Source organism: Babylonia areolata, chromosome 23, assembly GCF_041734735.1.
Source record: "Babylonia areolata isolate BAREFJ2019XMU chromosome 23, ASM4173473v1, whole genome shotgun sequence".
Classification (NCBI taxonomy): Eukaryota; Metazoa; Mollusca; class Gastropoda; order Neogastropoda; family Buccinidae; genus Babylonia; species Babylonia areolata.
Genome location: NC_134898.1, coordinates 2,518,321 through 2,533,197, shown reverse-complemented (window position 1 = coordinate 2,533,197; position 14,877 = coordinate 2,518,321). Strand labels below are relative to the sequence as shown.

The window sequence follows — 14,877 nt, the reverse complement described above, 5'->3', positions numbered from 1 at the left end:
ATGAATGTTTTATGTAGCTTGTAATATTTTTCTTTCATGTCAAGTGCCCTGAGCTCTTAGAGAGAAAGGGTGCTATATAAATGTACATTATTATTATTATTATTATTATTATTATTATTACCATACCATATATCCAAGTGTGTTTTCAATAACATTATTTTGTGGAATCCTCTGTGCCCCAAAGGGGCAATAGGTAATGAGGCTGATTAACTCATTCTGCCCCAGGTACAAGTTAACTCGTACCATGATTACTTCCCCTGCAGACCCGGTACCAGTATTCTTGTACCAGTGCACTGTCCTGTTTTAGTTTATTCTTGTTTGGCACAGTTTGCATCATAAACATGAACCATTTGTGGATTCTGGAGGGGCGAAAACAGAGTTTTGTTCAAGTACAGTCAAATAAATGATTCTCCATCAGTTTTCGTTGTGTTAGTGAACCAGCCTATTGTCAGGTAGTGCCGGTCCAGGGGAGATGTAGCAGGCACGCAGCTGTGGATGTAAGGAGTTAAGTGTGGAGTGTTGAAAGGCTGTGTGTGTGTTGACAGGTCCGCTCTTTTCCAGGGGAGATATAGCATATATGAAGCTGTGGATGTAAGGGGTTTAGTGTGGAGTGTTGAAAGGCTTGTGTGTGTGTTGACAGGTCCGCTCTTTTCCAGGGCAGATGTAGCGGGCATGTGGCTGTGGATGTAAGGGGTTTAGTGTGGAGTGTTGAAAGGCTTGTGTGTGTGTTGACAGGTCCGCTCTTTTCCAGGGCAGATGTAGCGGGCATGTAGCTTTGGGGTGTAAGGGGTTAAGTGTGGAGTGTAGAAAGGCTGTGTGTGTGTTGACAGGTCCGCTCTTTTCACAGGGGAGATATAGCAGGCATGTGGCTGTGGGATGTAAGGGGTTAAGTGTGGAGTGTTGAAAGTCTGTGCGTGTGTTGACAGGTCCGCTCTTTTCCAGGGGAGATGGAGCAGGCATGTAGCTTTGGGGCGTAAGGGGTTAAGTGTGGAGTGTTGAAAGTCTGTGTGTGTGTTGACAGGTCCGCTCTTTTCCAGGGGAGATGTAGCGGGCATGTAGCTTTGGGGTGTAAGGGGTTAAGTGTGGAGTGTAGAAAGGCTGTGTGTGTGTTGACAGGTCCCTGCTGGCCCATCTGCAGCTGTTTGCCAAGGTGCAGAATCCCCGATCCCTGTACAGAGAGGGGGAGCTGAGGGACATCTTCTTCCAGGTACGTAGGTCGGGGCACCTGCTGCAGGGTAGGTCAGGGCACCTGCTGCAGGGTAGGTTGGGGCACCTGCTGCAGGGTAGGTTGGGTAGGTCAGGGCACCTGCTGCAGGGTAGGTCGGGGCACCTGCTGCAGGGTAGGTCGGGGCACCTGCTGCAGGGTAGGTCAGGGCACGTGCTGCAGGACAGGTCGGGTAGGTCAGGGCACCTGCTGCAGGGTAGGTCGGGGCACCTGCAGCAGGGTAGGTCGGGGCACCTGCTGCAGGGTAGGTTGGGTAGGTCGGGGCACCTGCTGCAGGGTAGGTCGGGTAGGTCAGGGCACCTGCTGCAGGGTAGGTCAGGGCACCTGCTGCAGGGTAGGTCGGGGCACCTGCTGCAGGGTAGGTCGGGGCACCTGCTGCAGGGTAGGTCGGGTAGGTCAGGGCACCTGCTGCAGGGTAGGTCAGGGCACCTGCTGCAGCGTAGGTCAGGGCACCTGCTGCAGCGTAGGTCAGGGCACCTGCTGCAGGGTAGGTCGGGGCACCTGCTGCAGGGTAGGCCGGGGCACCTGCTGCATGATTCCCTTACCGCTGTGCTGTCTTTTCCACCACAGACAGTGAAGTTCATTTTATGTGTCCCAAATATTCTGATCTCAGAGAAAGTCAAATCCCCAGCAAGTATTATTGGCATTCCTTTGATTTCAGGTTATCATCACTGATGTCCGATGCAAAATTGACATGTCTAGATTAGCAGGATATCTGACTGATGTATTTAAGGCTTGAAATGATGCCATGTCAGTGACCAGTCAGTCTTAAGCATTATTATGTTCATGTTTGTTTTTATTACATGGTCTCGTATTGTCATTCCCTCCCTTTTGATGTTGGCAGATGGCATGGGTGTATTAACCCCTAGGCTGCCTGCATGACGAGATAACTCGTCATGGCAAGCATGTATGCTTCGCTGCCTGCATGACGAGATAACTCGTCATCGAAATATTCTGACTTTTCCCTGCTTTGCATTCAGTTCGTTGACAAAAATGCTGGTAGCTTTAGCTTGGGGAATCTTTCTGGATTCTATTCATAGCTAGAAACACCATCTGCGTCATAAGGCAGTCCTTTATTTGAACGTTTTGGTTGGGTTACTGGCCGCAGTCTTTGCCTGGCTCCTCTCCTCGCTCGCTCAACAAAATGTCGGACTGACTCCGTGCTCAAGACATGCGCTCGTGGCGAACTAAATCAACCAAGATTACTTTCTTTAGCTAATGCTCAGAAAGAATTGGAGCATAAATTCGAAGGAGAAGACAGTGGTGAACATTTATAGGACGATTTGATAGAAAATAAAGGGAGCAATCAAGAGAGTGGCCAAGATACAACTATCAGTGAGTGATGCAGGCTGTTCAACTCTAGCAGACGAATTTTTAGCAGGGCACCGTATGAGCTATTTTCTTGGCACTCAGCCAACGCGGTCTGATGAAGTGACGGTGTGAGAGGGGTGAAGAGGAGGGGGGTGGAGACTGAGGGGGCGTGGCCTCACATCCATATTATCACTTGCAGAAGTCACAATGCATCTATTTCTTTTTCAGTTTTTTTTTTATATTGTGGTTGTTCTAGTATGATTTTATGTGTGCAGATATCCATTTGTCCACAAAATGATATTTTTGTGCAAATTACCAGACTAATGTTTGTAATGAACAAGTTGAAAATGTGACAAAAAACAAAACACTGATTTCAAAACAACAGCATGTCACTTAAAATGCATAAAATGGGAAAACATCATGTGTTTTGTATTCTTTATTCATTTCCCTTTCAGAAAATATATACTTTTATGGGTCTTTCTCCAATAACAAAGACCACAGAATTTTTTGAAAATTTATACCCGTTTTTTGTGAAAAAACCCTGGCAAATAGATTTCACTTAAATCTTATTTTCCTGGCAGCGAAAGGGTTAAAATGTCTTGTCTTGTCTTGTCTTGTCTTGTCACTTTACCACTCTTCGGTTCTTGAACAGTTGGTTGTTTTTTTTTGGGTTTTTTTGCGGCCCTTCGCATTGGAAGTGAACCAAGTGTGAATGAAGTTTTGATCATACTACATGTGATTGTTAATGAAGAGGCATGGATTTTTAAGACAGTGCTTAATTGTGGGTGTTGAGTAAAATGGGGAGCGGTGAGGGATTGAAGAAAATGTGGGGTGTGTTGGAACAGCGAGCACATGCTGGAATCATCAGTGAAGTGCTGCAGAATGAACATGTGGAATGAACATTACTGCACTGAATGAAAAGTGACTGAATTGAGTTGTGGGGGGGGGGGGGGGGGGGTATTTGAGTATAAATAGTATCCCCCATCTTCTGGAAATTCAGTGCTAAAAAATTATACTTTTCCATCGCTCTCTGTTATTGCATGTCCAAGGCATGTCTTAGGCTTTTGTGCATGTATATGACTGTTCTTGTCTTGAGCCTCATTTTCTGTTCCAACTGTTTTCTGTTGTTGTTTGGTTCGTTTTTTTCATGTTCTACAGGTTTGATGTTCACAGTGTTTTTAGCCCTAACATGGCCCTGTTCTGTTGGCTGAGCTGTCAGCAACAAACGTCACTGAACAGATAAATATGTCAGATTGGTTAACGTGCGTGTTTGACCCTGTGTCCGTCAGTTCCTGGAGCACAGACACTCCGGGGTGCAGAAGGTGGCCTTCCAGTGCATCATGACCTACAAGTACAAGTTCCTCACTCCATACAGGTGTGTTCGTCAGGGAGATTTGTTGGGGTTTCATGTCAAAGTGGACGTTACTTTGTGTTCGTCAGGGAGATTTGTTGGGGTTTCATGTCAAAGTGGACGTTACTTTGTGTTCGTCAGGGAGATTTGTTGGGTTTCATGTTAAAGTGGACGTTACTTTGTGTTCGTCAGGGAGATTTGTTGGGGTATTATGTCAAAGTGGACGTTACTTTGTGTCCGTCAGGGAGATTTGTTGGGTTTCATGTCAAAGTGGACATTACTTTGTGTTCGTCAGGGAGATTTGGCGTGGTTTTATGTCAAAGTGGACGTTACTTTGTGTTTGTCAGGGAGATTTGTTGGGGTATTATGTCAAAGTGGACGTTACTTTGTGTTCGTCAGGGAGATTTGTTGGGGTATTATGTCAAAGTGGACGTTACTTTGTGTTCGTCAGGGAGATTTGTTGGGGTATTATGTCAAAGTGGACGTTACTTTGTGTTCGTCAGGGAGATTTGTTGGGTTTCATGTCAAAGTGGACATTACTTTGTGTTCGTCAGGGAGATTTGTTGGGTTTCATGTTAAAGTGGACATTACTTTGTGTTCGTCAGGGAGATTTGTTGGGGTATTATGTCAAAGTGGACATTACTTTGTGTTCGTCAGGGAGATTTGTTGGGGTTTTATGTCAAAGTGGACGTTACTTTGTGTTCGTCAGGGAGATTTGTTGGGGTATTATGTCAAAGTGGACATTACTTTGTGTTCGTCAGGGAGATTTGTTGGGGTATTATGTCAAAGTGGACATTACTTTGTGTCCGTCAGGGAGATTTGTTGGGGTGTTACGTGTCAAAGTGGACGTTACTTTGTGTCCGTCAGGGAGATTTGTTGGGTTTCATGTTAAAGTGGACGTTACTTTGTGTTCGTCAGGGAGATTTGTTGGGTTTCATGTCAAAGTGGACATTACTTTGTGTTCGTCAGGGAGATTTGTTGGGTTTTGTGTATTTTGTGTTGGGTTCCACCTCAAAGCACATTTGTATTTTGTGTTGGGTGTCATGTCAAAGCACACATGTACCTTGTGTTGGATTTCACCTCAAAGCACACATGTACTTTGTGTTGGGTGTCATGTCAAAGTGGACGTTGCGTTGTGTTAGTCAGGGTGATATGTTGGGGTTTCACCTCAGTGCAGACATGTATTTTCTGTTAGGTAGGGAGATGTGTTGGGGTTTCATAATAGAAAACACAACACAGCACAACACAGCACACCACACCACAACACAGGACAGCACAACCACACCACAACCACAGCCACAACACAGCACAGCACACCACACCACAACACAGCACAGCACAGCACAGCACAACACAACCACAACACAGCACAACACAACCACAGCCACAACACAGCACAGCACCACACAGCACAACACAGAAGAGCACAACACAACACAGCACAACACAACACAACCACAGCACAACACAACACAACCACAACACAACCACACCACAGCACAGCACAACACAACACAACACAACCACAGCACAGCACAGCACCACACAGCACAACACAACCAACACAACACAACCACAACACAGCACAGCACACCACAGCACAGCACAGCACAACACAACACAACCACAGCACAGCACAGCACCACACAGCACAACACAACACAACACCTGTGCTGATGGTGATGGTGACTGTGTCACAGGGAGAACTTTGAGCGGCTGATGGACGACAAGACATTCAAGACGGAGGTGGTGCTGTTCAGCGTTGATGAGGAGACAACCCAGGTCAGCGCTGAGCATCGCCAGGAGTTGCTGCCCTTCCTCATGAGGTAGGACGCTCGCTTCAAGGAGAAGAAAGTTTGTTTTGTGGGCCTCTGGTTTATTTATCAAAGTTTGTTTTGTGGGCCTGCGGTTGTGAGGAGGGCATTGTGTGTTGTTGTTGTTGTTTCTGGTGGGGATTGTGTATGTGTGTGTGTGTTTTTTCGGTTTTTTTTTTAGTCAGTTATGACACCAGAGGAGTTTATGTTTCTGTCATGGCACTGCCAGCAGAATGGAAGATGAAGGTAGCCTCCCTCCCCTGCCTCTTCCTTGTCTTCAGTTTCTTCAGTTTTAGAGTTATGCATGCGTGTGAATGACTGGTGTGAAAGTGCTTAGATTTGTCTCTGCACAAGATTCAACACTATATAAATACTATCATTATTATTATTATTATTATGAAGTATGAAGATGAGCATTCTTCTTGTATGACCAGTGCTGTCGGTACAGAAATATTAGGACCAGAAACAGTTGCTTCACCAAAGGCTTCTTCCCTGAAGCAGTCAACGCCCTGCCCTCTCAAACCAACTCAAAGTGCATAAAAGAGACTTGTGCAGTCACCAGCCATTTAGCTGAAGAAGTAGTGACCAGCCATGTCCATATTCAATGTGCAGTATGTGATGTATTTATACATTTTTATACCTTTTATGGACTGAACCCTCCAGTATTCATTGTGACCTTGGCACACTTGGTAAGAACTGATATTCTCTTCTGTTCAGTTCTGCTGCGTTCTGTTCTGTTTTTATTCTACTCTATTTTATTCCATTCTGTTCCATGTTGTATGCAGGATTGTTGTGACCGTCGCCCCGGCACACTTGGTAATAAAGACCTTTTCTGTGCTATTCTGTTCAAGATGAAGATGGCACCTTTTCTATTTTATTCTTTTCTATTCTGTTCTGTTCCATTTAAGAGGAAGGTGGCAGAATGATTAAGACGCTCATCTGCCAGTACACAGTCCATGAGGATCAGCGTTCTTCTTCTTCTTCTTCTTCTGCATTCACTCGTATGCACACGAGTGGGCTTTTACGTGTATGACCGTTTTTACCCCACCATGTAGGCAGCCATACTCCGTTTTCGGGGGTGTGCATGCTGGGTATGTTCTTGTTTCCGTAACCCACCGAACGCTGACATGGATTACAGGATCTTTAACGTGCATATTTGATCTTCTGCTTGCATATACACACGAAGGGGGTTCAGGCACTAGCAGGTCTGCACATATATTGACCATATATTGACCTGGGAGATCGTAAAAATCTCCACCCTTTACCTACCAGGCGCCGTCACCGTGATTCGAACCCGGGACCCTCAGATTGACAGTCCAACGATTTAACCACTCGGCTATTGCGCCCGTCGGATCAGCGTTCGAATCCTGCTCTCCATCTGTCTCCCAAGTTTGACTGCAAAATCAAACTGAGCATCTGATCATTTGGATGAGACGGATAAACTGAGGTCCCGTGTGCAGCTTGCACTTGGCGCACTGGAAAGAACCCATGGCAACGACAGTGTTGTCCTGTGGCAGAATCAACTGTGATAGGTACACAAATATATACACATGCGCTCAAGGCCTGACTAAGCGCGTTGGGTTATGCTGCTGGTCAGGCACTGCCTTGCAAATGGGGTGTAGCGTTTATGGATTTGTCTGAATGCAGTGATGCCTCCTTGAGAATCTGAAGCTGAAACTGAAACCATGTTGCATGCAGGATCCTGTACGGCAAGATGCTGAGCAAGGCTGGCAACGAGACGTCCGGCAAGCGACGATCAGACGTGCGGCGATCCATCGTGCTGCGTTTCCTGGCCGGCTGTTCGTCCTCAGAGCTACAGTACTTCCTGGACCTCGTCTTTGGCCCCTTCAAGGCCTTCGTCACCGGTAATCCTCTGTCAATCCTTCTGTCAATCCTGTGCCTTCCATCTGTCAATCCTCTGTCAGTCCTTTGTTAATCCTGTGCCTTCCAACTGTTTTTGTTGATTTATTTTAGGGGACTATGTTGTATGTGTGTGTGTGTGTGTCCTTTCTTGGCAAGTTTTTTTTTTCTGTTTTACATACAGCTTTGAAGCTAATGTAGTCTTTTCAGATCGAAACAGAAAAATTTATAGTGATTTTTTTCCTTCCAAATGTGTCTGTCAATGAACCAGCTGGTGTGGCCATTGTTACTGATTGTGAATGCAATGTTAGATTTATTTGATTTGTTTTGGATAAGTTACATGAAATATGAAACATTTTCAAGCACCTCCATGGGGTTTCCTGAAATAATCATGTCTCGTCTTGTCTCGTCTCGTCTTGTCTCGTCTCGTCTTGTGTTGTCTTGTCTTGTGTTGTCTTGTCTTATGTTGTCTTGTGTCGTCTCGTCTTGTGTCGTCTCGTCTTGTGTTGTCTTGTCATGTCTTGTGTCGTCTCGTCTTGTTGTCTCGTCTTGTGTTGTCTTGTCTTGTGTCGTCTCGTCTTGTGTTGTCTCATCTCGTCTCGTCTTGTCTTGTCTTGTGTTGTCTTGTCTTGTGTTGTCTCGTCTTGTCTCGTCTTGTCTTGTGTTGTCTCGTCTCGTCTCGTCTCGTCATGTCTTGTCTTGTCTTGTCTTGTCTCGTTGTCTTGTCTCATCTTGTCTCGTCTTGTGTTGTCTTGTCTTGTCTTGTGTTGTCTCGTCTTTTCTTGTGTTGTCTCATCTCGTCTTGTCTCGTGTTGTCTCGTCTTGTCTTGTGTTGTCTCATCTCATCTCGTCTTGTCTTGTGTTGTCTCGTCTCGTCTTGTGTTGTCTCGTCTTGTGTTGTCTCATCTCGTCTCGTATTGTCTTGTGTTGTCTCGTCTCGTCTTGTCTCGTCTTGTCTCATCTCGTCTCGTCTCGTCTTGTCTTGACTAGTGTGTCAGAATGTGTCACTGCTTAGTGTGATTGCTGGTGCACATGATGAATCAGATGTTTGCTGTGTGTGCCTGCTCCAGGTGACCCAGTGAAGATGGTGAAGGAGGCGTCCAGTGTGGACCTGAAGAACGTCATCCCCCCCAAGAGAATGAAAGGGTGAGGGTTGTCACTGTCACTGTCGGTCCTGTTTCCTCCCTCTGCCCTCCGTCTGTCAATCATCTACCAACCCCCTGCCCTCCGTCTGTCAATCATCTACCAACCCTCTGCCCTCCATCTGTCAATCATCTACCAACCCTCTGCCCTCCATCTGTCAATCATCTACCAACCCCCTGCCCTCCATCTTTCAATCATCTACCAACCCTCTGCCCTCCTTCTTTCAATCATCTACCAACCCCCTGCCCTCCATCTTTCAATCATCTACCAACCCTCTGCCCTCCATCTTTCAATCATAATCATCTACCAACCCTCTGCCCTCCATCTTTCAATCATCAACCAAACCTCTGCCCTCCGTCTGTCAATCATCTACCAACCCCCTGCCCTCCGTCTGTCAATCATCTACCAACCCTCTGCCCTCCATCTGTCAATCATCTACCAACCCCCTGCCCTCCGTCTGTCAATCATCTACCAACCCCCTGCCCTCCGTCTGTCAATCATCTACCAACCCCCTGCCCTCCACATGTCAAACTTCTGCCCTTCTTATGTCACTCATCTTTTAATCCTGTGTCCTCAATCTGTAAATCATCTACTCTGTATCTATCAATCATCTGTCAAACCTCTGTGTCCTCCATCTGTCAATCCTCTGCCTTCCATCTGTCAATCCTGTGCAATCCACCTGTCAATCCTCTGCCCACTATGTGTCAACCCCCTGTCATGGTGTGTCGATCACCTGTCACCATATATCAATCCCCTGTCATGGTGTGTCGATCACCTGTCATGGTGTGTCGATCACCTGTCATGGTGTGTCGATCACCTGTCACCGTATGTCAATCCCCTGTCATGGTGTGTCGATCACCTGTCATGGTGTGTCGATCACCTGTCACCATATGTCAGTCCCATGTCACCATATGTCAACCCCCTGTCACCATATGTCAGTCCCCTGTCATGGTAAGTCGATCACCTGTCACCGTATGTCAACGCCCTGTCATGGTGTGTTAATCACCTGTCATGGTGTGTCGATCACTTGTCACCATATGCCAGTCCCATGTCACCATATGTCAGTCCCATGTCACCATATGTCAATCCCCTGTCATGGTGTGTCGATCACCTGTCACTATGTCAATCCCCTGTCATGGTGTGTCGATCACCTGTCACCATATGTCAGTCCCATGTCACCATATGTCAATCACCTGTCATGGTATGTCAGTCACCTGTCACGTTGTGTCAATGACCTGTCACCATGTGTCAATCAATCCCCTGTGGCCGTGTGTGTCACAGAGTGCTGGGGGCGGTGCTGGTGGTGACGGAGAAGCTGGGCAGCCTGCTGCACGACAACAACGCGCGCTCCGTGCTGCACCTGATGCTGGGCGTGGCCGCCACCTGCGCCGCCTGTCTGCGCCAAAGGGAGACCATCAAGGCCTCGGCCGCCGCCATGCTGAAGTCCGTGCGACAGATGGTCTTCAACAAGCTGATACAGGTGGGTGGGTCGGTGAGTGGGTGGGTTAGGACAGTTCTTCTTCTTCTTCTGCGTTCCCCGTGATCATGGTCTCAGACTTGCAGTCCTATGCTGGAAATGAAGGTGGTGGTCTTGATGAGGTCTTCTTTGGTGCCCCAGAGCTTTTCTGCCAGTGTGGCTCCATAGGGCCACTGCTGCGTCCGTGCATCTTGATACAGGGGGCAGGACTGCAGGATGTGCTCCGGGGTTTGTGGGCCTGTCTTACACGGGCAGTCAGGAGTGTGTGACAGCTTCATTCGGTACATGTGATCTCACAGGCGGCAGTGCCCCGTGCGTAGGTTAGGACAGGGAGAAGTGACAGGATTTTTACAGGATTTTTTATTTTTTGGTTCTGTGTTAAGACAATGATTTGTTTGTTTGTTTTGTTTAATGTGTGAAACATGACATACCCTTTTTAAGTTCTTTGAAGTCTAGTCTTATTTTTAAGAAAAAAATACATAGGTTTTTAAAAGTTTAAGTAAAAAAGAAAAAGGAGCCAGTTTTGTACAAGTTTTTAATTTTGACTCTCTTTACAATGACAAATACCAGCCGTTGTTGTTTGTGTGTGTCTCTGTGTGTGTGTGTGTGTGTTGTGTGTGTATGGTAGTATCATATATGTGTGTGTGTGTGTGTGTGTGTGTGTGTGTGTGCGTGTGTGTGTGTGTGCGTGCGTGCATGTGTGTGTGTGTTGTGTGTATGGTAGTATCATATATGTGTGTGTGTTTGTGTGTGTTAGTATTGTGTGTGTGTGTGAGTGTTGTGCTGTGTCGTGGAGGTGAACACTGTGACGCAGTCATAGAACCAAAGTGCACAGCTGGCAGGTGTGTGTCTGTTTCAGTTCTTTGAGGAGTTTGACGATTTCCACTTCACGGAGGAGGAGTCAGACGCCATCTTGGAGGCGTTTGTCTGGCCTCAGGTAACCCACCTGTCTGTCTGTCCGTCAGCTGTTTCTGTCTGTCTGTCTGTCCGTCAGCTGTTTCTGTCTGTCTGTCTGTCCGTCAGCTGTTTCTGTCCGTCTGTCTGTCCGTCAGCTGTTTCTGTCTGTCTGTCTGTCCGTCAGCTGTTTCTGTCCGTCTGTCTGTCCGTCAGCTGTTTCTGTCTGTCTGTCTGTCCGTCAGCTGTTTCTGTCTGTCAGCTGTTTCTGTCTGTCTGTCCGTCAGCTGTTTCTGTCTGTCCGTCAGCTGTTTCTGTCTGTCCGTCTGCTGTTTCTGTCTGTCCGTCAGCTGTTTCTGCTGTTTCTGTCTGTCAGCTGTTTCTGTCTGTCTGTCCGTCAGCTGTTTCTGTCTGTCTGTCTGTCAGCTGTTTCTGTCTGTCTGTCAGCTCTGTCTGTCTGTCTGTCTGTCAGCTGTTTCTGTCTGTCAGCTGTTTCTGTCTGTCTGTCAGCTGTTTCTGTCTGTCTGTCTGTCAGCTGTTTCTGTCTGTCTGTCCGTCAGCTGTTTCTGTCTGTCCGTCAGCTGTTTCTGTCTGTCTGTCAGCTGTTTCTGTCTGTCTGTCCGTCAGCTGTTTCTGTCTGTCTGTCCGTCAGCTGTTTCTGTCTGTCTGTCCGTCAGCTGTTTCTGTCTGTCTGTCCGTCAGCTGTTTCTGTCTGTCTGTCCGTCAGCTGTTTCTGCCTGTCTGTCCGTCAGCTGTTTCTGTCTGTCTGTCCGTCAGCTGTTTCTGTATGTCCGTCAGCTGTTTCTGTATGTCTGTCCGTCAGCAGTTTCTTCCGTCAGCTGCTTCTGTCCGTCAGCTGTTTCTGTCTGTCCGTCAGCTGTTTCTGTCTGTCTGTCCGTCAGCTGTTTCTGTCTGTCTGTCCGTCAGCTGTTTCTGTCTGTCCGTCTGTCAGCTGTTTCTGTCTGTCCGTCAGCTGTTTCTGTCTGTCCGTCAGCTGTTTCTGTCTGTCTGTCCGTCAGCTGTTTCTTCCGTCAGCTGCTTCTGTCTGTCTGTCCATCAGCTGTTTCTGTCTGTCCGTCAGCTGTTTCTGTCTGTCCGTCCGTCAGCAGTTTCTTCTGTCAGCTGTTTCTGTCTGTCCGTCCGTCAGCTGTTTCTGTCTGTGTCCGTCAGCTGTTTCTGTCTGTCTGTCCATCAGCTGTTTCTTCCGTCAGCTGTTTCTGTCTGTCTGTCCGTCAGCTGTTTCTGTCTGTCTGTCCGTCAGCTGTTTCTGTCTGTCTGTCCGTCCGTCAGCTGTTTCTGTCCGTCAGCTGTTTCTGTCTGTCTGTCCGTCAGCTGTTTCTGTCTGTCCGTCAGCTGTTTCTGTCTGTCCGTCCGTCAGCTGTTTCTGTTTCTGTCTGTCCGTCCGTCAGCTGTTTCTGCTGTTTCTGTCTGTCTGTCTGTCAGCTGTTTCTGCTGTTTCTGTTTGTCTGTCCGTCAGCTGTTTCCGCTGTTTCTGTCTGTCTGTCCATCAGCTGTTTCCGCTGTGTCTGTCTGTCTGTCTGTCCGTCAGCTGTTTCTGCTGTTTCTGTCCGTCAGCTGTTTCTGTCTGTCTGTCCGTCAGCTGTTTCTGTCTGTCCGTCAGCTGTTTCTGTCTGTCCGTCCGTCAGCTGTTTCTGCTGTTTCTGTCTGTCTGTCCGTCAGCTGTTTCTGCTGTTTCTGTCTGTCTGTCCGTCAGCTGTTTCTGTCTGTTGTTCAGTTGTTGCAGGGGTTGTTCCATCTTGTGCCAAAAGTGATGATGTGTGTTAGCAGTGATGATGTGTGTTAGCAGTGATGGTGTGTGTTAGCAGTGATGATGTGTGTTAGCAGTGATGGTGTGTGTTAGCAGTGATGATGTGTGTTAGCAGTGATGATGTGTGTTAGCAGTGATGGTGTGTGTTAGCAGTGATGATGTGTGTTAGCAGTGATGATGTGTGTTAGCAGTGATGGTGTGTGTTAGCAGTGATGATGTGTGTTAGCAGTGATGGTGTGTGTTAGCAGTGATGATGTGTGTCAGCAGTGATGGTGTGTGTCAGCAGTGATGATGTGTGTTAGCAGTGATGGTGTGTGTTAGCAGTGATGGTGTGTGTCAGCAGTGATGATGTGTGTTAGCAGTGATGATGTGTGTTAGCAGTGATGATGTGTGTTAGCAGTGATGATGTGTGTTAGCAGTGATGATGTGTGCTGTGTTACAGCTGGGCAGACTGACCCTGGAGAGTAAATGTCAGCCGTCCCTGCTGCTGAAACTACTGCAGTGCTGGTGCCAGGATCCCAAGTACGTGTGTGTGGGGAGGGGGTGTGTGGGGGGGGGTGTTTGTGTATGGGGGGGTGGGGGGTATGTGTGTGTGTGGGGGGGGAGGGATGGGGGGGGGGTGTTTGTGTGTTGTGTGTGTGTCCGTTCTGCAATGTTGTCAGTCTCTTATTTTTGTGTGTCACACGGCATACTGTATTCAGTCAGAGAGATGTCAGTTTCATTTAGTGAGTCATGATATTGTTACTGCATGTTTTACACAAACCGTACTGAAAATAAACAGATGTCAATTCAATTCATTCAGTCAGTATATTGTTACAGCGTCTTGTACACATACATTCTGTAAATACAGATTTCAGTCAGTCAGTCATAATATTGTTGCAGCATCTGTTGCACACACCATACCGTATACAAACAGATCATCAGTTTTATTCAGTTGGTGGTGATATTGTTGCTGCAATGTGGACAGACATTTCCACCTCCTGACAAAAGAGGCGCCAGAGGGAAACAACTCTCCGCTACAGGCCATGTTCTCCCTGCTGTGTTGTGGGGGGGTGGGTCGGCCGGTGAGCGCCGTCATCCTGAAGGCTGTGGAGAGTCTGTTGGAGGGGGAGGAGGAACACTTGGAGGAACAGCCACCGCCGCACAAGAGGAGGAAGATGGGTATGTGGGGGCAGGGTGGAGGGCTATCGGGGGTGGGGGGGAGGAGGAACACTTGGAGGAACAGCCACCGCCACACAAGAGGAGGAAGATGGGTATGTGGGGGCAGGGCGGAGGGCTGTCGGGGGTGGGGGAGAGGAGGAACGCTTACGGGAACAGCCCCTGTCACACAAGAGGAGGAAGATTGGTATGTGGGGTCAGGGTGGAGGAATGGAGGGTGTGGGGGAGGAGGAGGAACACTTAGTGGAACAGCCCTTGTCACACAAGAGGAAGAAGATGGGTATGTGGGGGCAGGGTGGAGGGCTGTCGGGGGTGGGGGGGAGGAGGAGAAAGTTGGAGAGTTTGTGAGAGAGACAGAAATGATTTGTTGTTTTATCGATGATATTTTTTGGATTTATGGATTATATATTTTGAGCGTGCTGTACTTTCACAATTCTTTGAATGTGAAATATTATTTTAATTTTGTACTATCTGTGTGCTGTTAGATGTACTTTTTACAATTTCATGAATGTGAAACGTTCCTTTAACGTTGAACACTCTTACACTGTCGTGTCGCCTGTTTTCCTTTCATCTTTACGGGGACATGAAACTGATGTAACTGATTGATTTATTGATTGGTTGGTTGATTGGCAGTGAGGGACAGTGCGGTGTCTCAAGGCGTGATGTTGGTACGCCCCCATGTTCCCGCACTGCTCAGCTTCATCGAGGATTCCGTCAGGACCGTTGGCGGGCAGCTGGAGAAGAACAAGAAAGGGACTGCCACCAAGGAAACCATCTTGGAGCTGAAAATTCTGGCCAGGTGTGTGTGTCTGTGTGAAGAGTGAGCATGTATACAGCAGATACATAATGTTGGTGAGTCTGGTGCATGTAGTGAGT

At 47.5% G+C, this 14,877-nt stretch overlaps 1 protein-coding gene across 1 annotated transcript in view; it reads left to right on the top strand.

Annotated features, from left to right (window-relative positions):
- The window catches only part of LOC143298185 (small subunit processome component 20 homolog), a 95,279-nt gene that overhangs the window by 30,670 nt on the left and 49,732 nt on the right, over window positions 1-14,877 (top strand). The window contains exons 24-33 of the mRNA XM_076610934.1: window positions 1,117-1,207; window positions 3,826-3,911; window positions 5,588-5,713; window positions 7,400-7,566; window positions 8,632-8,707; window positions 9,986-10,184; window positions 11,041-11,118; window positions 13,286-13,365; window positions 13,811-14,004; window positions 14,635-14,800. Of these exons, the coding sequence (XP_076467049.1) occupies window positions 1,117-1,207; window positions 3,826-3,911; window positions 5,588-5,713; window positions 7,400-7,566; window positions 8,632-8,707; window positions 9,986-10,184; window positions 11,041-11,118; window positions 13,286-13,365; window positions 13,811-14,004; window positions 14,635-14,800 (1,263 nt within the window). The remainder of the gene's footprint in view (window positions 1-1,116; window positions 1,208-3,825; window positions 3,912-5,587; window positions 5,714-7,399; window positions 7,567-8,631; window positions 8,708-9,985; window positions 10,185-11,040; window positions 11,119-13,285; window positions 13,366-13,810; window positions 14,005-14,634; window positions 14,801-14,877) is intronic.